The sequence below is a fragment of the Drosophila melanogaster genome, chromosome 3L (genome assembly GCF_000001215.4).
Source record: "Drosophila melanogaster chromosome 3L".
NCBI lineage: Eukaryota > Metazoa > Arthropoda > Insecta > Diptera > Drosophilidae > Drosophila > Drosophila melanogaster.
In genome coordinates this window covers 8,905,853-8,932,118 of record NT_037436.4, presented here as the reverse complement: position 1 = coordinate 8,932,118, position 26,266 = coordinate 8,905,853, and the positions used below count along the sequence as shown (strand labels likewise).

The window sequence follows — 26,266 nt, the reverse complement described above, 5'->3', positions numbered from 1 at the left end:
TTCCAAAACCGGAAATGACCATATTTTCCATACACATAAACCATTAAAATTTCATTTACTTTTTCTTTATTTTAATTACTTTTTCGTTCACGTTCATAAATGTACATCTTTAAATGGGGATTTTTCCTCGCGTTCTTGGGAGGTTTTTTATCGTTTTTGTGTGTGTTTTAGTTTCATGCTTTCGATTTACGGCTTTTTCATTGCGCGATTTCCAAAAAGTACATTAAGTAAACTACAGACATACGTGTATATAATATGCATTAATAATAGTTATATATGTATATATAGAATTCAAAAATGTACAACATTCATTTTTAACAAAAGAGCCGGGAACACGAAGTTGCGCGCCCCGGCGTATGTAGTTAAAAACTCGAAGATAGCCATAGAAAAAACAACTAAAGTTACAACTTAAGGTTAGAGACTTATTAACTAATACACATACTAGTACAATGTCAATGCCATTTCATTTCTTATCATTTTCAATCGATATTTGTATATATGCATGCTTGTAATTTAATGGGCGTTATGCTCTATGCTTCTTTAAAAGTCATCTTTCAAAATTGATCTCACGATTTCGCTCAATCTCAAAAATGTGTGTTGTCATTCGTCTTAACTTATGTGATTTCTGTGATGTTTTTGAGTGGTTTTCGAATGCCTTGCATGATTGCATAACAAAATCGTAATAGACTAAGAAAAATAGTTACAATATTACGCATATTGTAGTTTACTACTTAACAACTAAAAAACTGCTATCAAAACAGATTTACAAATAAATATTCCAAGTGTGAGTTTCATTCGTAAAAACCTTCGCGATCCATCCGACCCATTCGTTTGCTGGCAAAACATTGAGCAACATTTCTTGTAAGATATTCTTGAATATTATCGGTAAATGGATTATGCTGGCTATGATCTTAGCTTATTGTTAGATTAGAGCTGTATTAAACTGTTTTGTGTTCTCGTGTCTGTCCCGTTCCATGCGGCAAATGCATTTGAATATATTTCATGTTTCCATTGAGCACGTCGCGGTGTTCGGTAGGGCGTTGTATTTTTTGGGGGAGTTCTAGGAGGGATCGTCGCTCTTCACTGTCCTGCTGTTTTGGCTCGTTCCTACGTCTACTTTGCTAACTCTGAAAACTGTCACAACATCCGCTGTCCTCGTCATCTCCGATTTACAGACGCATATCGTTGTATTTGGCAAAGGCCTTGCACAGAGCAAAGGCCAGAATAATGAGGACCAGGTGCACAATGCCCACCGCAATGGCCACGATGACCAGTTCACGTTGCCGAATCAGCCACTCGGTAAACACCTCATAGCAGCCCTAAAACGATAGACAACATTAATTACGAATTCGTATCTATGTAGCTATCTTATAGCATACCTTCTTGTAGAAACTGTTGCTGTCGCTGGGGTTGGTTGTACAGTCCTCGTCGCGTGGCACCAACTTGGCCACATCCTTAAGGATACAGCAGGCATCGGGAATGGTGCGGTTACCCTTGCCGTTCACCCACGCTGGAGAGGCATCAAAATCGTGATAGTCATTGATGCCACAGCACCCAAAGTTGCCCATCAGTTGGTTCCACATCAGTGAGGTAGCATCCACATTCTCGCCCAGCGAATAACTGGTAATGGTCGTCTGCAAGAAGTTTTTGCTCTCGGCACGAACTTTGTCCTTGAAGAAGGCACCCAATCCGCCGGCAACGATCTCGGCAATCAGCAGCAGGATCAAAAAGGTTCCATACTGTGAAGAGAGAGCGATTTTCATTTAATGAATATTTAAAAAAATTGTATTTAAATTGTATCTGCAGCTTTATCTATTAAGCCACATTTTCTAGTGGCTCTTTATGATCACAAAAATTATCTTCAATTTGCACGCATTAATAAAAACTTCACGCTTAAATATAAATGCGTTCATTATTGCATAATACATTTATTCAATGATTTCTTGTTACGGTTGCCTGGTTTATTTATAACTCTCGCACGCGGTTGACCCAATTTGATGGGCACTTTGTGAGCCGTGCAGAAAAATCTAGCCGTTTTGACCCTGAGCCAAATGTGCAGCATTTGTCGGCTGCCGCTGGTGGTGAGTTAGGCCCAAGTACACATTTAGCCGCAAAAGTCCACGTATAGATACAGATACAGATACATATTCGGTTCAAAAGGGGCGAGTGGGCGAAGGGATGGTTGGGCGGATGTTGGGGAAGCGCGCAGCATGCAGCACAAATGCTGAAGGTCATTTCTTAATGTTTTCTTACATGTTTCGAAAATCTCTTGTGGCTTTTCATTCTTCTACTCTAGCTAGGTAGCGCACATAAAGAAATAAAATATACAACAACATTTCAAATTATCCTATACCTAAGAGCAGTTTCATTATGTATATTTCTTCACTGCAAAGGAAAAAATTCAGCTTATTGCAGAGCATCTTTCATAATCTGAGACCAATTAAGAAGTCTTTTTTCTGAGTGCCTCCGTAATGTTGTCGCCCTCGTGGTTGTCGTTGTGGTTGTTGCCCTGATACGCTGCTCTGATATGCTCGGTTTTAGCTGGTTGTGTTGCGGCTGTTACGCCTGGCAGCATTTCATTTTAGCCATCGTGGGCGTTGGTAGCCGCCTGCCTGCCAGTGTATCTGTCAGATACACATGCAAGCTCACCGAATTTGCGGCCTATGGAGAGCAGCTTCACTTTGTTTGCATGCCAAGTGTAGCGATTTGAAACCGTTTAGGTACGCGAGTGGCTGCAGTTTTTTTTTTGCTAAATAATAAATTGCCGTCTTATAAAAAATCAATGCTAAGACATGTTAGCCATGCCAAGAGCTGAGCCGGCCTTCAGATGCGTTAACCAAACGACCTTGGCTAATTTAAGTGCAAAACCCAAGAGGGTCGCATGCAGGTCGCGTGTTCGGCACCGTTGCGCATGCGCAAAGCCCTTCCCCTCGACTGATTTTCCCCTTCTCGATAAGGTAAATTAAATTCACCTGTTTTGTCGCTGCAATTAAGCTGACCAAGCCCAGAAATGTGGGCGCGTCCGGGGTAAGTAATGCAGGTAAATGTGATAAAACGGTTTATTAATTACCACAATCGCCCCGAGTGAGCCCTCTCGACCATAGAAAGTCTGTCCTCTGTCCGTCCCTCTAGGCCACTTGTGGTGCAAATGTAAATTATTTTCCAGACCAAAGAAATTACAATTCCACTCACAGGCGCAGACCACAGAGACATGGCCAAGTGAAGGGCTTGTCGCCGCTTAACCAATCGTTCAAACATGCCCTGGCTTCACGATATGGTTGTATCTATATGCACGATAATTCACCTATAGATACACCCCGCTATGTACAACTTTCTCTCGAGTGCCGTCAATAGTTTTTCCAGCCAAGAGTCAAAGTCAAATGGAAATCCTCTTCAACTCTTTAAAGTTATTCGGTGGAAAATGCAAACAAACGCTAGTGGCAATCCACCAGCTCCACTCCCCGGAGCCGTGAATCTTCGGTGGCTGTCTGTCATCCATTACAATGTACCCGATGATGCAAGCTCGTACAACTCTGATTGGATTCAATGATTGGGCGGGGAAAATGTAAATGTGTGACAATGCTTCTCGGCACTGTATGGTAGTCACTCGCTAATGAAAAGCAAATTTGTTTCCTCCTCAAGAAATCGGGTTTATTTCCAATATATTCCTAGTTAAATTTAAATTTTGTGTTTGGTTTTCAGTTCAAATTTGAATAGGTGGAAGGAAACATTTAATCAACTCTTATTTAGTTCCATCATTTAGTATCTTTATGTTGAAGTTAAGATACTCATAACACAAAAACGTGACATTTAATGAAGATAGATACAATAGTATTTAACAATAAATTTAAATTGCACAGTAGGCAACTTTGCCATAAAAATCTTAAAGACCTGCAAATGACTTTCAGTTTTGAAACGGACTGTCTGTGTGTCCGGGTCCAAACCTCCAACACAGATTCCATTCGATCACTTACCGTCGACAGCAGACAGCGGGACTCGCGCATGGCTCCCAGATAGCCCAAGAAGCTCATGAAGAACATGACGGCTCCGATGACGAGGAGCACATAGGCCAGCTGCTCTATGGCCTGTGGCTGTGTAAATTGCTGTAATGGAAACGAAAAAGAGCAGAGCAGAAACACGAATCAGAAATGTGTGGGTAAATTCAGATGGGGTCCACGCTACGTATACGTAATTAAACTTTGAACTGGCCAAAAATTGTCTCCATCCTCATTCGTATAATTGAATTATGTGCACATTTTACCCAATTGCCGTAGGCAAATTGTCAGATCTGAGATATGTATGTCTTTTAAAGCTAGAGTGCAAGTTCATTGACCAAACGCAACCCGTGAAACATTTCCGTGTAAAGGTTCTCAATTAGCCTTAGCATGTTTATCTTAGGTGACCCCACAATTAGTAACCGTATGGACATGCACTTTTCATTTGTTTTGCCAAAGCGAAAAACCCTTTACGCCCAGTCAGATAGCAAAGGGAATTTTCACTACAAACTTTAGTTAACACTGAACATGCAAACTTTGATGGAAATTGTCATAGTTGAAAAAGTTTATCTGTGTGAATTGAGTAAAGGACCCCAGAGGGTGGCTTTAAACAACGATTTGTACATTTCTAAAAGTTTAGTCGAATGTTGTGTAGTTTATATTAAATGTAGATGTGTAGACACAACAACAGAATGTGTCTATATGCACTTAACCCATGAAAAATACATTTTGTCATCCATTACAAATAAGGTTAAGAAAAATTTACTTTGAATATGCTTGATGTGTATAATTATAGATTGATATTAGTTAAAAAACCGAAATGTAAAAGTAGTGGAAAAGTTCTTCCTGTCGCTCTATTTAAATTTTAGATTCCACTACTTTCAGTTCCATTGTATTTCTGCTGTCTTATATACAATTTCGACCCAATTAAAGTGGCATTTATAGCCATCCCCTATTGTTTGTTAGTGTGTCAGCACAGTGCATTGTGCACTTTGATTAGCGTTTTCGTGCCTCACATTTTGACCATTTCCACCCGGACCGCATGTTTACAATATAATTATATTTTTCTAATAATCATAGTACCAGTGCCAGCTATTATTGAAGCACCTGCACGTGAGGTTGATCTATATTTCGGGGTTGATTCACTACGATTTCGATATGTGAATTACACACTTCGATGGGTTGCGTATAAATTGCGTTGTAACTGGGTGGAATGCAGTGCTTTCTTGGGGCCTTTTCGACATAAAAAAAGGGGGTGTTTCTGCGGCAACACTTTCACCCGGAGTTGGGCGGGATTTTGGGGAAACCCCCGTCTTCACTTGGTCTTACCTCAATGCGCTCGCTCTCGACCAACTTGAGGAGAGCAATCAGCGAGTGCTTGTCCACGGCCAGCCATAGTCCGACTCCGAATATAATTGTGCCTAGCACCTGCAATATAAATATATATATAAAAAAAAAACATTAAACAATATATATGTATATGTGTGTAGTGGTAGTGGTCATTTATGTGTGTACACTGAAACATAAAGCATTAAACACAACATAGTTCCCCCCGCTGGACATGCAAACGCAGTTTGATGATTGTTGTTATTATTATGACGTTGCCTGCCCATCTTGATTGCATTTGAAAATGCCGATGATGACGTTTGGCAATCAACATGATGGTAATGATGATTATGATGATGATGACGATGTTGGCTGAAAGTCAATGAACCGCCACCGCCAAGTTGAAAATGCGGGAAAATGCAAAAAGCACCAGCGCATGCGCAGAGATTTGCTTGATTGAGTTGCAATGGAATTTGGATGGATGGGCGATGTGGCATGGGATACCATCGGATGACATGAACGCACCTCTATGCGTTACCCATATGCATTACCTGGTGCATATAGCATAATAAACCCCCTTCCCACATTACTTCATCTGTACTTACGAAAAATATAAAATTGAATATGCAAAGCAAATACTTTGCACACCAGACTCCGCAGTCGAAGACCATTTTCGTTGTTTTCGAAATCTTGGGGCTGTTTTCCTCCACGGAGCTACCTTCAACTGCAATGACAAAGAGAAATTCCACATTTAGCACTCTGGGTTGCGAGGTTTCTAATTGAATTAAAATATTTTTACTTAATTTACTTAATTTCATGTTAAGTGCCGCACACTCGGTTGGGCACAGCACACACACACACACACGAAAAAAAAACATACAGAAAAGAAAGTGTCAAAGGAAATAAACAACGAACAAACAACATAATAACGTAAATACCAAGAAGCGTATATAAACAAGAAAAGTGTTTCTAGCCAGGTTGCATTTCTTATCGGCCATGTTTGTATGTACGTGCCCCGTGCCTAACAAATTAACATGTAAAGTTGGCCCTTCAAAATTAGTGAACGACTTCAGCAGAAAATGTTCGAAACGAAAGAAAGTTCAATTTGTAATACCTCAAATATGTAGAATTGTAATGAAATGGTGTATGGCTATAGAAAGATTAAAACCATTTTTTTTATTATTATGTATTACATTTGTATACATTTATAGAGAAATTTAAAGGTATTCCCATTAAAGAGCTTTAAACAATAAACATATATCTATAAATATGTATTTTAAACAAGTTTCTAAACAATTTCGAAATGCAATTTAACTCCAAATTAGTTAAGGTTTTAGTGTGTACTAAGCACACCGCCTGTCGTCATCAGATAACGAGCTACGTTAATTCCAAGAGCAGCTAAAAAATTGTTCAAGTAAATTACAAGCTTTCGTTCATTCATTAATTCATTGAGTCGGCGGGAATCTCAATTTCCAGCATCTTGTTCCACGTTAACTTTCTTATTAGCAGTAGAACAACTTCCCCGCTTTCTCCTCCCCCTATTTCTTCACCATTTCTCCCTCGCGCTTAGCACTTTTCTTTTCAGATGATGCTGTTGTTGTTGCCGTTGCCATCTGGTTTGAGCCAAGTTCTCAGCTGTAGCTGTACATGTGTGCCTAGTTATTTGGGTAAATATATATACATATGTACGTATGTATGCATGCATACACATACACAAACAATGTCACGAGCTATTGAAGTTGGAAAAGTAGAGCACTCGGCAGCGGAGCTAAGCCCTCTCAGACTCTGGGTTTTTCAGTTTCGATGCTGCTCGGTGTTCTGTTCACTTCTGTTTTGTACTGTACTGTTGCCAAGTCGCGGCTACGGGCAAAACATTTTCCTTGCCAACATTTTTGTTCTCATTCTTTTGCCTGGGTCCCTTTGAGCCCGGTAAAAGCTGGGATCCACGTCCCGCTGCCCCTCTTGCAGTCGTAATGATGTTTTGGCCGAAATGTAATTGTGTTCGCACACCCACACAGTTGCGGTCAAAGAAATAGCACTTTAAATGTCAATTTATTTTCGAAACCAAGAGGCAAAAGCAAAGCAACATCTTAAGCATTTATTTGACATAAATTCGATTTCTTTGAGTTTTTAATTTTTTTGTTAAATAACGTTTATGGTGCAAATATTAAATTCTATTATTATGACTTTAGCTTTTAACCCAGAGAGGCACTGAGTGCATAAAGTACTTGAGTGCAAAACGCTTTCCAGACCTACATATGTGTACATATTCACATAAGCCGAGTTTCTGTGGGCGCCACATTCCCCACTTTAGCCCGCATACCGCCCCCTGTTTTTTAGCCCACCCAAAAACCCTTCAACACAACAAAAGTTTATCACAGAATTTTTAATTGCTTTTCCATTGTTTCAGACATCCGGCGTTCTGGCTTTAAATTAGTTTAAATTTTCTTGTGATAAGACATGCAAATGACTGCCAAACGGATGTGCATATAAGCGCTTAATGGTTGTGACATTGAATTTATAATATGGACTTGGCCAAAAACAAGGTATTGTTTACGAATATTGACGCTTAAGTCATTTGTTTGCGGGAGGTTTTAAGTCAAAAAGAAGAATTTGTATTTGCATTCTAATTTGAATTTTATACCAGGGATTTTAGTATTTGCATAAAACCGGCTTACTTGATAACAACTCAAGTTGAAGGCTCTAAAAAATGTTATAAATATGAAGTATTGTGTTCTGCTAATTCTCAGTTTAAAGCTTCAAATTTATTTATATATCTGCAGTTTCGTTTCTAATTCTATCTCGAAATGTTTCCAACCTTTGCCCTTATATATTAAATAATGCTACAGTTTGACTCTGAGCTTTAATTAATTCCTTGGCTGAGTGGAAAATCGGAAAAGCTTCGAGCAGCCACCCACTAAGTTGCCACTGCTGGTTTCTCGTTTCTGGCTTCCGATGCCACATGAGCCCCATACAAATTCAAAAGCTTGCCATTAGCTATCACACACACTCTTGCAACGCAACGTGGCTAACACACACACTCACTGGTACGTGAGGGGGCGAATCTTGTAATTAACTTTCAAGTGGCCCATGCAAAATATTGGCAAAAATTCAGCAAGCTCAGCATCAGCTTTTCATCTAACTCAAATATTAAGTCTGGATATCTACTTAAGATACATGTGTGCGCAGCAAACTCAAATAGCTGTTTGAAAAACATAAAATTTTCATAAAACAAATATGAATTAACTTTACATATTTCAAGGGGAAGCTATAGGTAAATTCAATGAATTTGTATCAAATATAAGAGACAAGTATGTGTCTGTGTTTTTATATGGTTATATAATAAACTGCAAATATTCAAATCAAAAGCTAACCCACACATGTGTTATACAGGTAATACGAATATTTTCATTGGTTACCGATATCAATTTACATCTATTTACATCTATATGCATTTAGCTTAATGGGCATCCACAAATAATAATAAAAAAAAAACGCCAAAAGCCGCAAATAAATTGCAAATTTATGGCTCTCGCCACTGACTTGCATTTGGATTTTGACTCTGGCTTTGTTTATTATTTGCGTAATTAAATGCTTGCACATGCTCGTGCAGCATTTTTTAGCCGTAGAAAGTTTTGTTTTACCGGCTGCTGGGGAAGTGGAAGTTGAGAGCTCTCGAAACAATGCACATTTTTTTTTTTTTGGCATCTCGACGGTGATTAAAGTATTTTCTATTGCAGAAAGGAAATTCGAGCGGGTCTCAATTGTGGGACTGGAAGTCATTTTCTTGTACTCGCAGCCGCTCTTTTCGACACCAAAATGGGTTAAAGAAAGTCGTAACTCGTATTAATTAAAAAAACAGACTTAAGGCAAAGGGAAGCTGCGCTCGCTCGAACTTCGAAAGGCTAGTCGAAACCTTTGGCCATAACTTCTCGACCAGAGTTGCTTCATATAAGCCAAGACAATTTCCCAGTTGCACTCTCACATTCATTCGTATTGATGTGTGTTTCACACTTGTCACGTTCGTTGGCTTGCCAAGAATTTAGAAATTTTATTTATTGCCAATGCTTTCTGCTTTCCCTCCCTGCTCCGCTGGCCGTTAAACATTTTTCTTGGCTCTTTGCTTTTGATTTGATTGGCCGGGTGGTGGCCGAGACTCACTGGAGCTGGGAAATTGGAAATGGCAATCGAGGAAAAACCCATCATGTTGCAAACCAAAACTGCCGCCGCAGAACCACAGAGCCACTTTTCCATCTGTCAAAGCGTGGGAAAATTCTGTGCACTCCGTTCTTTGGGTCTTTAGCTGCGGTTACTCGGCACCGAAACTCCCAAGATGGGTAATTAAATTATAGGGTAATAAGCCTCAATTGGGTCACCGCACTCTCCAAACAGTACTTAAATGCAGGTGGGTGGCTCAGCCGCCCGTTTGCTCGAGATCTTAAGTATGCATATGAGAGTGGATGTGTGTGGGAAATGCTCGGCTTTTAAACGGCTAAAGTAAATGGAATGTTAATGGCTAAATCTGTTGGCTAGCACAGTAAAGAACATAAAAGCACAAAACTCATAAAAGCTTTGCTTATTTTCTAAATCTGTATTCTAATAATTAAAAATGTTTCTAATAATCCGATTATTGACGCTTACTCTTGGATTATTTGGATTTTGGAGTATTTGTTTATTCGTTTCATTCATTGTACTACCCAACATGCTGTTCATACTAAAATGTTAATACTTTACAAAAATAAATCTTATTTTGGTTGACATAGCAGAGGGCTTAAATTTAATTAACAATTATTTTAATATGTCCATTTAAAACCCTTTTTTTAATTAATCCGAATTAATTCTTTTTGTGTGTCATATCATATTTTTGTCATCAAAACAAAATACATTTTATTTAAACCTTACCCAACTGATGTCCCTTGAAAAAGTTTACCCAACAATTTGCGTTTTTTCTTTGTCGCCCCAGCTTGCGAAATTTGTGTCTCCAATAAAAAAGGCTTTAAACCCGAACTGGAATAAAAATCCATTAATCGAGCAAAATATAGCGCAATATTGACGCTCTTGTTTTTACTTTAGATGTTTTTTTTTCATCTTTTTTCGCAGCCGCACGAGCCACACAATCAATTTATTTATAAATTTCGCTTAATTAATGCAAATGTAAGGCGAAACGAGAAAAGCCGGGCGCATAACTTCGTTAGCGTTTGGAGCGGCAAATTTCAAAATCTACACAAAGGCAAAGCGCCAGAATTTTACAACAGGACGCTGCCAAAATTATACCTTAAAAGTGGTCTAATTAAATGAATCTTACGAGCCGACAGTACCTCACATTCAAAGGGCTAACAGAGTGTCGTTCAAATTCAGTTTTGTTAATATCATTATTCACTTTGCGAAGTCATTCAACTCGCTGGCTGTTAGTTTTTGTTAGTTTGCTTATATAATCATATGAAGTGCGTTAATTTGACATAATTAGTGGGCTCCGGCACGAGACGAAGTCGAAACCCCTGGCCCAAACCCAAACCCAAGCCCAACAGTCCCAAAAGGTCTTCGAGTTGAAGAGTAAGCCCCTTTGTCTGACTCCGCTCTTCTATTTTTTTTTTTTTTTTAGGTCAATGGTCTTCGCTTCGGCGATGTTTGTTGCCATGTTTGCTGCCATTTGATGGCTTGCCAATTTAACACCTGACAGCTTCGTTTGGGCCATGTGCATTGGACCAAGCCGTGTGCCATAAGCGAGCGCAGATGCCAACGCCCCGGTCTCAATTCCCCTCGACCACGCCCACAACAGGCTAGTGTTACGAGAGCAATACCACTGTGCACTGAAACCAAACAGCGCTATAGTCCTGAATACATTTGGATAAAAATAAAGCTATTCTAAATGTGAACTATCTTCAGTATCTTGGCATCAAATGAGAAACCCCTTAAAAGTAATAATACGTAATACATAATATTTTTCGAATTTCTTGCTTAGTTTTTCTCACAGTGCAGTACCCCAATCTGGTAGCCAGGCCGGTGGGTTGTCACCAGCAAACAAGTCAACTACTATAGCCCAACCGGCCACGAGAGACCCAGACACGTCTGGCCATTTAGCAGAGTTATGCGATACATTTTTGCGAATATATTTCTAGTTCGTTGAGGAAATTTTCCAAAGTTAAACTCTAGATTTGATTACTAAAGAGCTGTGGGTGGAGTTGATATGCAAATGTCTACGAAAACTTTCTGGTGACATAGGTAAAATGTCAAAACTTCAATTTGCTGAAAGATTTTAATCAGAGATTGTCAAAATTTTGATGAACTTTGCGAGCACATAATTTAGTTATGCAAAGACTATTGATAGAACGCATGCTGGCTAAAATGCATTTTTTACGTTTCTGTAGATTAAACGATCTTTGAAAGTGAAATTCCATTCATTTATCTATGCATACGTGAATTTTTTCACTAATATTTGATAGCATAAGATAATAGCAATTGCGAACTTTATACCAAACCCAATAATTAAAGTACTTCTTTTACTCGAAACATTATTTATTTGACCCACCCAAATATTTTCGCTTATGCATCAAATTTTTGTCAAGAACGCGAGAAGTCGAATAACATTTCAGACACTGACCTACTTTAAGGTAAATATCAAAGTGAGAGGGGCTGGAGAAAAATGAAACTATTTGGGGCCAATTACCATCGTTGTGGACAGCGAAAAGAAACTTTGCATATACATACATATATTTTTACTTAATTGAGTATATTCCCCCGCCCTCGGTCAACCCACTCCAGTTCTTTATTAATTTTTTTTTTTTCTTCTTTTTAATTATTCAGTTGTGTGCCTTGTCTTTCTATGAAAAGTGAAATGCTCCGAACCAGAATTTTGTTCAATGTCTCTGGCTTTTTGGTTTATTGCTCCAGTTAAGCTGCAAGACGGGTAATGTACTATGTCTGTAAATGTATCTGTATCTGTAGATGTAGATGTATCTATATCTGTGGCTGTCTGTTTGAATTACAGAGCTTGAGCGAGGTTGACACACTTACATTTATTTAGCTCATAATGAGCTGGCAAATGATTTGCCTTTGTCTGAATGTTTGTCTGCTGCTCGCAGGTTTATTGTTACTGGTTTTTTCACTTTTCATCAATAAAATAAACTGATGAAATGCCTTAAACAGCCTCTGTTTGTTTGCTCAACATAATGAGGCGTTTTGACAAAGATAAACAAAAGAAGAAAGATGCTGCAAAGTCAAATCAAAGTTGAGGTAGAATACAAAAAGTTTGGAATAAAAATGGAAGTCAAGTTATATAACCTATGCATATAAATAAGTTGACAAGAACGACCGACTTCAGTTGGTTCTTATGCAAGTTTTTCTTTTTATGTTGAAATTGTGCGTATATTTAAATTAAATAAATAATATTCTACCCTCAGATAAACAAATAACACATTACAGACATAAGCCCTTTTAAATATAATAAACTACTATGATGTAATGCCCAAATATTCCATTCTAGCTTTAAATAAAACATTCCCACTTCACTTGTGCCATTTAAGGGGTAGTCCCTATTTATTTTTATTAATCTGTACTTTTTTGTTTCCAATTGAGAGTACATAAGCTATTGTTATAGCGAGATTACACATACGCCATGTGTGCTGTGTGGAGCGACAATTTCCTGCCTTTGAGAGACAAAACATAACCGAGTGGAGCATAACCAACGCCCGCTGTCACTTCAATTCATAACAGATGCAAATAAATTTCCATTAAAGTTGGTGGGGTCTCCGCACATTACCCTTTTTTGGGCGACCATTTTCAGTGCGCTGTGTGGGCGGACGACAGGCTAAACAGATGCTTAGTTCGGAAATAAAGCAGAGATTCATGGGGCCCGGCGAGGCATTAAGGTATAAAGGTGCCCCCCCTAGATTTAGATAATGACCATTTCGAGTCACGGGGCGCAAATTGCGGGCTTAAACGAGCGGCGGCTGCAGTCGCAGCAGCTCGACTCTCACACGTTACTTTTCATATGTTTAAATGAAATAAGTATCTGGCAGATACATATTTGCAGTGACAGTTGCATCCACACACGCGAGCTCAAGTGCGAAAAACGGAGGATTGTGTTGGCACTGGGATCTTCGCTGATTACTTAACATATTCAACTTTCTTTTGGACCCCCAAGGGGCCAAGTTCAATGCGCTTAACTTGCGGCTAATACGCCTCTCCTTTCGGCCAAGCTCAACTTTCACATTCACAACCTTTGGCACTTCCTCCTCTTCCTGCCACATGCAAAGATAATTTTTCCCGTAACTTTGTGTTGGCCAAGCCGATTCACATTTTGCAATTTGGCAATAATGCTGGCTGTGCAGTGCAATCAATGCTTCTCATTCGATATTTAGCAAGCTCACTCATTCGACTGTGGGGCAAGTTTTTCATTTCATTTCTGTTCGCTTCACTTGGGTTCGGTTCATTTCAGACTGGCGAAAAAGTGTAGATACACATGCTACTCCCAACGCATGGGAGTACAAAAAAAAAAAAAAAAAAATGTGGAAAAAAGTGTTTGCCACCGCCTATGCAACTATGAAATATCGCATCGCTCGGCGAGAGTACGCGCATATATCCCACCCAGAGCTGGAATAAATTTATGTGGGAAGTTTTTGATGACGTTCGTAATTTCAGACCCTAACACACACACCCCCCCCCCGCACACACCCCACAGACTATGCAACTTATCTAATAACGGAGACAGACTTACAACTTCCTGTAAGCCTGCCGGGAATGTGAGAACGCAGAGAGTCATCGCGAAAAGGGTTGCATTTATGCCTGCTGATATAATCTGCACTTAAGATTTATGCCTCGAATTGAATATTCTACATATTTTCTGCGAGATAAGGTAATAAGTTCGGGAATTTCTCATATTTAATGAAGAGAAGTTTAAGAATCAACTAGATAAAGTGTCTTTCGTCACGAAATTCAAACAGACACAAATTGATTCAAGAAGATAAAATAATATTTGATGCACAGTTGGTTTTATGAATAGAATCTTTAAATTCTTTTCATAATAAACACGATGACGCCTTTAACATCATATAAAGTGTATTCTACATAGTGCAACTTTCGGGCCTTAAAACAAACTTATGCAATCGCTTGACTAGACCAAATTGATGGCAAATAAAACTAAACCAAATAGGCAAACTGAACCACTGCTCTACACTCCAAAATAAAACCCCCAGCAAACTGGCCCAGCCACCTGCTGTGCTTTTATATCCCAAAACTTGTCCGTTTCTGCGTAATAGACCAATTGCATCAGTGTTTGAAAAAAATCCAAAAGTAAAGGCAGCAACTAAAGTAAACCTTTGCCTACTTCTGCTTTGAGCCAAGCATGCGCATTTGGCCAAGAGGGTGGGCTAAAATTGGTCAAACAATTGCCAACGCGCTCTTTGGCGTATATCACTTTGCATATGCGAAGCAAAGAAAACTCCAAAATTCAGCCAGAGGCGTGCCATCACAAAACTAAAAACAAAAACCAAAAATTAATATGCATTGTTGCAGCAGCACGTCGCCTTGCATATTTGGACTTTCACTTTTGTTTTCTTTACGAAAACTGACAAAAAAAAAATAGTCAAACGAAAAGCTAAACAAGATTTCAAAATGAACTTAAGACGCACACTCGATCCACGTCGACATATCAATCAATTACAAATGGTTAACACAAATGAAAACATTATGTATCTTTTAATTGGGGGCTTCCGAGTTCGGTGGGCGAGCAGCGATTAAAGTGGGTAACTGCGTTAATTGCTGATACTCCTTACTTTCCCTAGCCTCCGCAATTAAGTCCAGAAATCAAAGTTACGCATTTCCAATTGCGTAATCGTCACAATTTTTTTTTTATTTGGCTGTCTGTCTGTAGATTTTCATGGCTTGCGAAAGTAAACATTTTTACAATCCGCTTTATTTTTTATTTTTGGCTTCCCGAACAATGCGTGCAGTTATTACTAGTTTTGGTTCATTAATCATGTGACGGGGAAACACTTATGTGCACCTGCTGGGCATAAGAAATGAGAAAATGGGACACACAGATACCGATGGGAAAATTGCCAAGGGCTCCGAAAGGTGATTATGAATAAACCACATGATTAAAGGGCAAAATTTATCGTGACATAAGAGGATTTTCTCTTTGTGTTTACCTATGAAAATTTAGTTTAGATCTGATGGGCTAACAATCTTCAGCTTTGTGGTTTGCTCAAGTTAGAAGTTAATTTACTTTCACAAATGTAAGACTTGAAAATCAATCAGTCGGTTTCCCTTCTGTTTTCAAAGGGTAAAATGCTAAGCTATGTTACATGTTGATTCCATTAATGATGCTGCATATCAGTTGAAAGCTTATTTCAGCCTAAAAAAAAACACACAAAATGTAACTTAACAATTTCAATTTCCCCCGTATAAGCCTATTTAAGCTGTATAACTTGATTAGTTTTCCCCCTTTTTGTTCAGCTCCAATTGGCTGGGTTAAAGTTTTTAATTAACTTAAATCAATGACAGTTTACATTGCCAATAGAAACGTTTGCGAAATGGCCAGCTAGGGATTTCAGTTGGTTTCGTATTGAACATTGTTGCATTGAGACAATGACAAAGTAACTAGCCTCCAATCGATCGATCGGAGTGGAAAGCCGCAGATATGGCCAGGGCGATTAAGTATCCCAGGCCCAAGGCGGATGGTCGGTCAGCCAGATGGACAGCTGGACAGTTGGACAGCTGGACAATTGCCGCAAATCACAGTGGGACAGCCATTCGAAATATGTGTACTGTTCGCCTGCCGTATTTCCGCTGAAAGTGCAGGCAATTTAAGCCAAAGAGGCGGAGATCTAATGGTGGAATGAAGTGTTGCCGGGTGAAGAATGGCTGGCTTGATTTTAATTGCCACTGACCACCGACTAGAAGCAATGAACTTGCCACCAGGCGGACGTAATTCGAGCCACAAACAGAAAGCCCCTGTAATACAAGATGGTTGTGGGAAATTCCATTCCAGCGGACCAGTGAAGAACTTCACTCGCGAGGGTGGTGGATGTGTGTGAAAGTCCATGGCGGCGAGTGGATCAAGTTCGAATTACCATAAAATATGCAGAGACAACGCATGCGCAACACGTAACCCGATGCAGATACGTTTTAGTGAACTTGCAGATACAAATACAGATTCAGATACAGATACACTGTCCAGTTCGACCCTGTTCAGGGTGGCTCGTTCACCTTGGAACGGCGCTTAAAAAAGTCGTTTAACATCGAGTTTTGGTAGCTAAATAAGTCCAATAAGTCGCTGGTCTAAATAAGCAGGGGTAAAACTGATATATGAAAGGGCCTGGCCTATATCCATTGGCCTTTTGGCCAATTTCATGCTCGCTGAGGCGTCATTTCGACAACCTACTGTTTTGTACAGTGCTCTTGTTCCACTAATTGAGTTATGTTGCACATTTCGGCAAGTCAGCTTCATGGTTCTCCGACTGCTGCGGATATTTGCCAATTGAGTTATTGCCTTTTGGTTGTGCATTAGCGTGCGCTCACCTGCGATTTCGCAATGGAAAGTTTGGCCAACTCTTTAGACCAAGTTCTGTGTGTGTGCGCTGGCACATCGGCCAAAAACCGGGTTGGCTTGGCAAACACGGTTAACAGTTTTCGGAGTGCTGAGAATCGTTTTGTCACGCCTTCGATTCTGGACAGAAGCAAAAAAAAATCCCTACTTAAATATTTATACAAGTTTCTGGCACCCAGTTGCAGGTCCAGATTGCAGCTGCAAAGTACGTACATAAGTTTGTACCTCATCACCCGCTTAAGCTAGTTTCAGTGATTTGTTACCCTTTTGGATTTCCATTTATCCAGTAGATAGAAAGCCAGGGAAGCCACTCTTTAGCCAATCCCCCTTATTGACAGGTGCATTATCGAACCCTCAAGCCTTAGAGATCAGAGTGAAACCATGGGTTGCAAAATGCTTTTCCGTATGAAATATTTTGACCCAATAAAATGCATATTTCCTCTTGCCTTATTAAGTTTTATGAGGAACTTCATCAATATTAAATACAGTAAGAACAAAATATTTATATTTGTTGTCCCATAGCTCATTGCAAATTTAAATTACAATTTGTATTTTGTTGTACATACGTTTGTAAATCCCTCTGACGTTCTATAGTTCAACAAGCTGTAAATGTTTAATTAGCTTGAATTTTAAAGCCAGTTTTACGTATATTTGAATAAATATGTCAACAATGCTGGCGGGCTTTTCTTTCCGAGTTTTTGTAAAATATTGGTTGTTAAATTTATTCAGTTTTGTAGTTCTTATGGGGATTTAATTTATAAACTATGAGAGCTATTAATTTTGCACTCTCAATTCCAGGTTCTTATTTAATTGAGTTTATTTTTTTTTTTTTTAAATGGGATCTATTTTTACCCCTTTTTTATTTTTATTAATGCAGACTGTTGTCAGACAGATTAAAAGATAAATATCAAACCTGAATTAATAGTCACGTAACGTTTATATAATTTTCCACATTTCCGTGCTGAGATAAACTTTTTCGAATAATTTAATTGGTAATTTGGCCAGTAAATAAACTAACGAAATAAAAGTGAGTCTGCAGTTCTGCAAAGTAATCATAATCAGCCTCGTAGCCCCATTCCCTCATTTAGTGCGATATCAAATACGAGATTTGTGCGATTTTGTTCTACTGCTCTGGCTCTATCTCTCTCTGCCAGTGCCTCCGTCTCGCTTCTTGCTCATTTCCAATAGGCAATTCTACTTGCTTTATTGGTTTTCCGGACAAACTTGTTCGGAACCCTCGTGGAGCGGACAGGTTGCTCCAAAGGGGAGAGAACTCGGAGTCAGCATGTTTTCAAGATCAAAAAGCGAATGGCGGCGGAGCCGAAGAAATTGCAGAAAAAATTTACACACTCTACAACAAAAGCAAAACGAGAGAGAGAGAGAGAGGTTGAGCTACAAAGAGAGGGAACTGCAAAAGGGAACCTTTCACTGCAGGTACACTTTAAAAAATTCTAAAATGATACGCCTATTGTAGGGATATGCAAACCTAGCTAACAAAAATCACTTTAGTGGTTACTGCGAAAGAAGTAATTTAAATATTTTTCAATGTTACGCATTGATAAGAATCGACACGATGGTTTCCAAAGCAAACTGTAGAAATAAAAAAAAACTATAAATGTTTTCACGACTTTCCTTTCTTAACGTTCGAGGATTAGAAAATTACTTTCACACATGCTGTACTATAGTTTCTAATGTTATAAGTATGTCAAAAATCAATCCTTTATAGAACTGATTATACCAGATACATCATTTTCTTTGCGTGTCCCGTTTGGACGGGCAAGGTAGAATTAGTGATAAACTTAAAGAAAGGCCGCGCAATTGAAAAGTGGCACAGATGCCAGGGCAGCGGCCCCAAAAGGCAACGGTACCGTAGCGCAGGAGCGCCAAAGGGAGTTCAGGAGCGGAGTGGGGGCAGCATCAGCAATCATGAAAAAGGGGACGGCTGAGTGGAGGTGGCAATGGAGCAGGAGCACGAGCAGGAGCGACGCAAAAAAATGTGTGTGCGTATCAACAAAAGCGGATGGTCGAGGGCTGGGCCAGGATAAAGATGTGATGCCCAGGGCGTGGGTGTTGGGTGGTTTTTGGGTGGATTGGTGGCTTTTCTCTGGGAACAGTAGCACTCGATGTGCTGATGTTTTTTTGTTTGTGGGGGTTTCCAGAAATATGCGCACTCCCAGAAACTAAGGCAAAAACTTACCTGTAAAATATGAGCACGCTGCGTAGCGAGCTGTTAAATAATTTACGGTTCGTCGAAGATTTACGACCCACTGGATGTATCAAACTGCAATGATTCCGGAATATTTGATTATTCGAGAACTTTGGTAGAGCGGACAGAAGAGCACAGCACTTTTTATTTATATTTATAGTATTCTTTTTTTTTTAGTCGTTGAGTTATTGTTGATGCTGGTAAGTAAACGGGTAGTACGCAGCACTGTTTTGATTGAGCGCGCGCAAAAAATTATACACAAAATCACGCACACAGCGAAATCCGGATAGAGACGCACCGATGGCTTAAAACTGGGACCCAAGAAGAGAGCGTAGGGTGTGTTTTGGATGCCTCTGCTCCCAGGCACCAAACACTGCGTTAAATGCTGCGCTCGTCACTCGACTCAACTCGACTCGAATCGTGGCTTAAATCTCACTCGTCACTCACTCGGCTGCCAATCGGAATGTGCGACCGTCTGCTTGGAAGCGTGCTTTCGAACTGAAGTCGTTTTTTGCTTCTGAGCTGCTCGTTGCTGCCACAGCAACCCCACCAATACGTGCGCGGGAAGCAGGTTGCTCCAGCTGAAAGCTCGGCTCCCCAGCAAACATCCAACATCAAAAGTCTAACTGGGAGCTTTACAGTGCTGCCAGATAGGTGGATATAGTTGGTGGATATAGAATTTTACACGACTAACAAAATAGAAACTTAAAAGAATAACGGGTATAAAACAAGTGGTTTGCATATTTTATACATGAAATATAATATTTTAAATATATCTTAATAAAAAGTATTTATATTTTATAATGCTGTTTACCTAATATTGTATACCTTAGAAAGAATTTATCTGGAACTGAACGAACCAAGCCATGAGCCTTTGCTCATTCGAAACACTGAAAAGCCGTTGCACTTGCTTTCCATTCAAATTTCGAGGCGATTTTGAAAATGACTATTCCCGTGACCCATTTCCTAGTCGAGTTGGTCAGATAATGAGTTACATGGACGACTGTTTCGCAGGTGCTCCGCAGGAGTTTCTCATCTGCATCACGGTGCACAAGGCTGCCCAAGTGGGAGTGACCACCGGCGAGCTGTACGTGCGGATTAGCTTGGACAAAATGACGAAGAGCACCAAATCCTTTCCTAATACAGAAAATCCCTTCTTCAATGAGGTGTGTGTTTTGATGGGAATTGTGCATATAAAACTAAATTTTTTTAATGATATTCCATTTACGCCTTCTCAGTACTTCGTTTTTGAGTTCCATTGTACGTTAACCGAACTCCTGCGCTTAACGATCCTTTTTGAGCTAAAGAAACACATGACGTATAAGAAAAATGTGGTAGTGGGTGAACTACTGGTTGATCTACATAGTGTGTGGAACCAGTCCAATCATGGCTACTTCAAGAAGTGGGGTCGCCTGGAAGCTCCTATTGGAGAAAACCAGACCCTAGAGAATGCCGTTGCACCGCACGGCTATTTGCAACTGGATCTGGCCATCGTATCCCAGCACAGTCCGGTGTCTTATGCCCTCGGATCTGAGGAGCAGGACACACAAAATCTGAACAAGTGGACGGTTGATCATGATTTTGATGACATCGAAAAGTGAGTATTAAAGTATTAAAGTATTCTTCGATGTATCTCTAGAACCGAACATCCCTAGGAATCTACTGACCAACGTGAACATCTTCGCCCCAAGTAATATTCGATACTTCGTCGCCTTTTACCGGGGTTACTTCATCAAGCAGAGCAACTACATGATTCAAGTATCGTTTGCCGGCTTCAATGTACTTGGCTCTCGGCATTGACTTATATGTTTCCGTTTCTAAAGTACAGATTCCATCCTTTCAAGGGCAAAACGCCGGTGGTCAAGAACACGACGACGCCCGTGTGGAACTACGAGATCAACTTTGCCTGGATGTATCCGTCGGTGGCCCAGCGATTCCTCATCCTAATTTTTGCCCATGAACATCTGCAATGGAAATGCGTGGCTGAGTTTGAATTGTGTCTTGAGGAGATCGCGTTTAATGGTGAGTCATGTGTGGCACGAAAGGCAGATTTTGTGTAACAACTAAATAGGAACTCCTTCTCTGGGACCCACCTACTTGCATCTCTACGATCCTGTCAATCCTATGATCTATGTTGGTCGTCTTCTAATGGAACTTCGGTCTGAAATGCTAACGGATTCCCAGCCCACACACACGCTGTCCTCCAAGACGGTGCCAGGTTTGGATGAGACCCGTTTCTGGCATGACGATGTCTATCTGATTGAGTTTCTTCCACTAATGGGTCACCACATCCTGACCTCGGGTACGGCATACAAGATCTCGGCGAGATTAGCCGAACACACCTCGAACGTGCTGGAGGGTCAACTAAGGACACCTTTAGATCGATTCAAGTCGGCAATGAACTCAAAGAATTTCCGGCGGGAGGCACCTTTTCAGTCCTGCATGTTTCGTGTCCGTTTGCCGGACAATCGAGCCAAGTACGAAAGTGATTTCTTCATGCTGGATATAGTCAATTATATGGTACGTCTATTGCGGTTTTCCACCTTCTATTTTAATCCATAATAAATGGCAGCGTTCAGAACTGGACACCTTCAAGCTCTTTCAACGCAAATATCCACTCCAGGATGATGAGCAGGCCAAATGCCTGAAGGTCATTGTGAACAATATTTTGACCAGAATCAAGGAGGGTCTAGATGCCCACCGTTTCGACCACGACGTGCAACCACAGCGCACCACCTGGGATATCAATCGGCAGCTGTACCTCCTGGACTATTTCGCCAAGTTGCCACTGGAACTTCAAAATCTTAAACAGAAACTACGCAGCTGCTTTCTGGAACACCTAGACACTTCCATTGGCGATGTGGTTAATGAGCTACAGCGTTTGGTAGCTGAAATCGGATCCCTTTCCAGTATGGCACGCACCCAGGACGAGTGGCCAGAATTGGTGCTTTCCTTAAGTGCAAGCGGTAAAGATGTGGGTGTTTGCCGATTGAACGCCAAACTCTTTTTGAATCTACGAAATCAGGATGCGGATCAGGATCAGGAGACCCTTTGTTGGCGTCTAAAGAGCTTTTCCTTCAAGTCCGCGGGCTGTTCGCACACCTGCCCCAATTGTGGTTGCACCACGGCCATAGTATCAGGATGTTTATCCATTGTTGTGGAACGGGAGCGAAAACGATTTCTTGCGGTTGTCAATAAAGAGTGGGCCAACATTGAGCCCATGTTGTGGCAGCTGAATCCTGAACAGACACACTTCCTCTGTCACGTTTACATACACCAAGCCAAAGTTCGTCCTGGTGGTGAAAAAAAGAACATATGTGACTCACATCTGAGAGTCCTGTTTGCCGACCAGGCATGTGAAACGTATACGTCTCCCGGTACCCTATCGCCAATTTGGAATGCTGTGATCACATTTAACTGGGTGTCACTACCAGGAGGCATTGGTCTCTATCTAAAGAACCCTCCTCTACTTTCCTTGGAATTCTATAATTCGGAACGCAGTCTACCAGAAGACCTTGTGGGCATGGGAAGCGTGGCCATGAGTGTTATTAGCGAGGATCGGGCAAGTGATTCCAATTGGGAGGATGCAGGAGTATTCGGTTGCTCAAAGAATCCGTTGCGAAAACTACAGAGATTGAAGTACCTGACACCACCTCCTCTCAAATGGGTGCCAATTGCTAGAAAAGGAACTCTACAAGCAGAGGTTTTGATGTCAGCCGAGATCATTCAAATCTCCATGGAATCTCTGACCACTGGTCAGAATGATAAAAAGGAACCACAACTTGCAACGGGCATTCCAATGGCCATCAGGCCAACTATGCAGAATTTTGTGTAAGCTTGGTAAATATTTTTCGAAACTTGGTTTAATCTATTGCCCATTACAGCTTAGAGGTTTTCTTCGTGGGTCTACGCAATTACTCCAAGAGCAGCATGAGTTCTGCTGGTAAGCGGAAAATCAATTTAATGATGGGTGATCTGGTCCTGTCCAGTGGACCCTCCACAGCACGCATCCGGAACAGCATAAACTTTTTGGTGGCCTACGCATCTGGAGTGGTTGTAAGTTCATATCGTAGAAAAGTAAGGTCCCACCTATATAGTACCCCGATCAGAGTTTGCCAGATCAACAGGATTACTGGCCGGCGATCATAGCCACCGATGTCCTTCTCTCCGGATTTAGCAGCGAGTCCATTCTGGGTGCAGCTCTCATACCCAATTCATCAAATTTCCTGCAACGCGACAGGACCCTCAAGTGTGTGTTCAAAAAGGAACAAGAGGCAGCAGAAGCTTCCACCACGGTTAGTGTGGATGAAGATGATGAGGATGAGGAAGAGGAACTGGAGTGGGAAGAGGAGGAGACCAAACCCTCCAGGATTAGCAGCTGGTGGATGCGACTGCTCTTCGCGTTCGGTCTGCGTCCAGCCCCCTATGCCAATCGACACGCTTTAAGGTTCCACGATGATTTGGATGACCACGAATTGGTCGAGGAGCGAGAGTTCACCTGGTGGACTAAGTTCTACAACTCGATGTATTGGAGTGCGGCCGAAATGTGCCACGAACACAAGCACCGCCTGGTTATCTACTACGAAGAGCTGGAGAAGCAGGCCCAGTTTGGATACCTCCAGGATTGGGCGGTTCCCGTTCAGTTGGTTCATGGCGTGAAGTTTAAAAAGCATGGTCCACCCAAAGAAGATATCTATGCCACCTTAAAGCTGCAACTCAAGTTGACCCCTTGTCAGTGCCCGGTTCTTGAGGATCCCGGAGGTGGTGGCGACATGGTTCGCAACATGTCAAATCCCATACATCCTCGACATCAGTCCACACTACAGTCGCTGGGTGAGACCGTAAAACTATTGGTACGTGTTTATGTAGTCCAGGGGGTTCAGATGCGTCCTCGAGATGTGAAAGGTGACTCCGATTGCTATGTGAAGCTGTTCCTGGGCGGCAAGACGTTCTCCGATAGAGCCCATTTCTCACCCAACCACAGTAATCCAGTTTTCGGTCGTCTATTTGAAATGGAGGCTACGCTGCCAGGAGATCATATGCTGCAAGTCATGGTATATGATCATGACAAGATCAAGGACGAGGTGATCGGTCAGACAAACATCGATCTGGAGGATCGCTGGCGAACTAGGCATCGTGCCACAGTGGGTTTGGCCAATGAGTACACAAAGAGTGGCTATAATCATTGGCACGACGTTAAGTTGCCCTCGGAAATTCTCATAGATCTGTGCCAGAAAAGAGGCATTCAGGCCCCTTACTATTATGGTAATGTAATTGAGGTGGACGGAATGCTTTTTGGGGACGAAACTTTGATCTCAAAAGGTGGGTTACTACTGACTCGTTCTAAAATCATACTTTCTTATATCAGTATATAACTATTTAGATGAGGAGCTGCAGGAGAGACTTAGTTTAGCCGTGCTTAAGAATATGGATAAGTTGCCATCCTTTGGTTACAAATTGGTTCCCGAACATGTGGAAACCCGCTCCCTTTGCCGCGATGATTTTCCAAATGTCGAACAGGTAAGTTAGGCAACGAAGTGTAGGTGCAAACCTATCCCAATGCAATGACTCACTCACATAGTTAGAATATCTAAAAATAGCATGGCCAAATTAAAGCTATACATATATGGCCAAAAAGTGTCTAGACAGTCTCTATCAATATTCAACTAATCTGTGAGAAATATGTTGATAAATGTTGATAAAACATATTACGTTTTATTTTCGATATAAAAAAGTATTATTTTTATTTGATATATATTTATAATAAACCAAACTACTAATGCAACCCATTGTCCAGGGCAAACTACAACTGTGGATAGAGCTGTTCGAGGCGAACATCTATGTGCCCAGTCCCATCGATATAACCCCTGTGCCGCCCGCGGATTTCGAGGTGCGTGTTGTGGTTAAGAATCTGGTCGGGATTCAGGCGGGCGACAAAAACATTTTTGGCAAACTAATGAGCGACGTTTACGTGATAGGGTGAGTGTGCGGGTGTGCGGGGGGGGGGGCTGTTGAACCGGAGGGGCTGCTTATTACCCCATGGGTTACAAGCGGATCTAGGTAAACGATATGCAATTACCGACGTTTTTCGCTGTACTTGGCAGATGGTGCGAGGATGAGGACAAGCGCCAATCGACCGATATCCATTACCGCTCATTTGCAGGAGATGCGGCATTTAATTGGCGCATGGTCTTCGGCCTCAAGTATTCCCCCAACGAGGACCTGGTAAGCCGTGACCTTGCCTAATTGGTCAGGGTAAACAATACTGCGGCGCCTTTTCACCATTAATTATTCCGTGGGCTCCCGTTTCTTTTTATAATTTATATATTTTTTAGATGGTAATCCGGCGAAAGGCGGGGCTGCTGGAGGAAATCGAGTTCAAGAAGCCGCCTATTATCTATCTGCAGGTGTGGGACAAGGATGTGTTAACCAAGGATGAGTATCTGGCCGCACTGGAGCTCAATCTCTCCAACATGTACGCACCGTATCCAGCTGCCCAGTTATGTAAGCCATATCCCAAGAAGAGGAAGCGCATCAATCTCTTCAAGCGCAAGGTCATCAACGGCTGGTTTCCGCTGCAAAGTAATGCACATCCATCGCAACGCAGCCAGGCCGCAGTTCAAAATGTGAGTGTTGGTGGAAATATCCTTGGTTTGTTATCCGTGACCTCTTGAGTGATTCCAGGGCAAAATGCAGCTGAGCATCGAAGTCTGCACGGATGTGGAGGCCGTCAACCGGCCGGCTGGTCGTGGACAGGATCCACCGATGGCCTTGGAGCCGCCTTAGTATGTTTCCACTTGTTTTTAGCTCTGGCCAACTTGACAATGTTTTCTTTAAATTAACCTACAGCAGACCGGACAGCTCGTTCAATCCACTAACGCATCCTTGCAAATCCTTTCAGCACATCCTCTGGCCAGTCATTCGAAAGTATGTCCTGTGGACTTTGCTCATATTGATCGTTATCCTGGGATTGGTGCTCTTCTTTTCCAATCTGCCCGCCAAACTCATGACCATTCCACTTGAGTGAGGACTACTGTTTTTATTTCTTTCTTTCCTGTTTGTTTTATTGTTGTTGTTTTTTATTGTTCGCTAAATTGAATTTTACCTGGCGTTTTGAAAGTTTTTCAATAAATTAGCTTGTTGTTTCTTTGCCCTGCTACTCCGTCACTTAAAAAGTAATTAATTTCATTG

At 41.1% G+C, this 26,266-nt stretch overlaps 2 protein-coding genes and 1 long non-coding RNA gene across 11 annotated transcripts; 1 reads left to right on the top strand and 2 right to left on the bottom strand.

The window, feature by feature from the left end:
* Positions 1 to 53: 53 nt before the first annotated feature.
* Positions 54 to 19,620, bottom strand: Tsp66E (Tetraspanin 66E). Of its 3 annotated transcripts, none has more exons than NM_168298.1 (7): positions 19,523 to 19,620; positions 19,067 to 19,150; positions 5,927 to 6,045; positions 5,325 to 5,423; positions 3,975 to 4,103; positions 1,380 to 1,739; positions 54 to 1,319 (listed from the first exon to the last, which is right to left on the bottom strand). In NM_168298.1, exons 3-7 carry the CDS (start codon positions 5,990 to 5,992, stop codon positions 1,170 to 1,172), a joined length of 804 nt encoding a protein of 267 aa, NP_729423.1. In that variant the 5' UTR covers positions 5,993 to 6,045; positions 19,067 to 19,150; positions 19,523 to 19,620; the 3' UTR covers positions 54 to 1,169. The 3 variants fall into 3 exon arrangements, with proteins under 3 accessions (NP_729423.1, NP_729424.1, NP_523985.1); NM_168299.2 differs by having other exon boundaries at positions 19,348 to 19,577; NM_079261.5 differs by having other exon boundaries at positions 19,374 to 19,577.
* On the bottom strand, positions 16,451 to 16,886 carry lncRNA:CR43970 (long non-coding RNA:CR43970). The gene is made up of 2 exons (NR_073921.1): positions 16,842 to 16,886; positions 16,451 to 16,783 (listed from the first exon to the last, which is right to left on the bottom strand). It is a non-coding gene; the product is annotated as a long non-coding RNA:CR43970 (long non-coding RNA).
* mfr (misfire) lies at positions 19,448 to 26,201 on the top strand. 7 transcript variants are annotated; one of them, NM_001144444.2, is made up of 14 exons: positions 19,448 to 19,809; positions 19,913 to 20,241; positions 20,314 to 20,672; positions 20,715 to 21,097; positions 21,147 to 21,595; positions 21,648 to 22,906; positions 22,960 to 23,131; positions 23,185 to 24,397; positions 24,459 to 24,595; positions 24,873 to 25,054; positions 25,180 to 25,300; positions 25,411 to 25,701; positions 25,760 to 25,860; positions 25,977 to 26,201. In NM_001144444.2, exons 4-14 carry the CDS (start codon positions 20,881 to 20,883, stop codon positions 26,029 to 26,031), a joined length of 4,197 nt encoding a protein of 1,398 aa, NP_001137916.1. In that variant the 5' UTR covers positions 19,448 to 19,809; positions 19,913 to 20,241; positions 20,314 to 20,672; positions 20,715 to 20,880; the 3' UTR covers positions 26,032 to 26,201. The 7 variants fall into 7 exon arrangements, with proteins under 7 accessions (NP_001137916.1, NP_001137918.1, NP_001137919.1 ...); NM_001144447.2 differs by lacking the exon at positions 19,448 to 19,809 and having other exon boundaries at positions 19,933 to 20,241; positions 20,731 to 20,854; positions 20,920 to 21,097; positions 25,925 to 26,201; NM_001144443.2 differs by lacking the exon at positions 19,448 to 19,809 and having other exon boundaries at positions 19,952 to 20,241; positions 20,731 to 20,833; positions 20,899 to 21,097; positions 21,655 to 22,906; positions 25,928 to 26,201.
* Positions 26,202 to 26,266: the final 65 nt, after the last annotated feature.

What these genes read in the sequence shown, in the direction of transcription:
- mfr (NM_001144447.2), top strand. Translation starts at nt 20,062, where the DNA reads ATGAGTTACATGGACGACTGTTTCGCAGGTGCTCCGCAGGAGTTTCTC. An exon ending in CCTACGCATCTGGAGTGGTT is followed by an intron (nt 23,132 to 23,184) that starts GTAAGTTCATAT and finishes TACCCCGATCAG; the next exon opens with AGTTTGCCAGATCAACAGGA. An exon ending in AGCGACGTTTACGTGATAGG is followed by an intron (nt 25,055 to 25,179) that starts GTGAGTGTGCGG and finishes TGTACTTGGCAG; the next exon opens with ATGGTGCGAGGATGAGGACA.
- Tsp66E (NM_168298.1), bottom strand. Translation starts at nt 5,992, where the DNA reads ATGGTCTTCGACTGCGGAGTCTGGTGTGCAAAGTATTTGCTTTGCATA. An exon ending in TCGAGAGCGAGCGCATTGAG is followed by an intron (nt 4,104 to 5,324) that starts GTAAGACCAAGT and finishes TTTCCATTACAG; the next exon opens with CAATTTACACAGCCACAGGC. An exon ending in CCCGCTGTCTGCTGTCGACG is followed by an intron (nt 1,740 to 3,974) that starts GTAAGTGATCGA and finishes CTCTCTTCACAG; the next exon opens with TATGGAACCTTTTTGATCCT.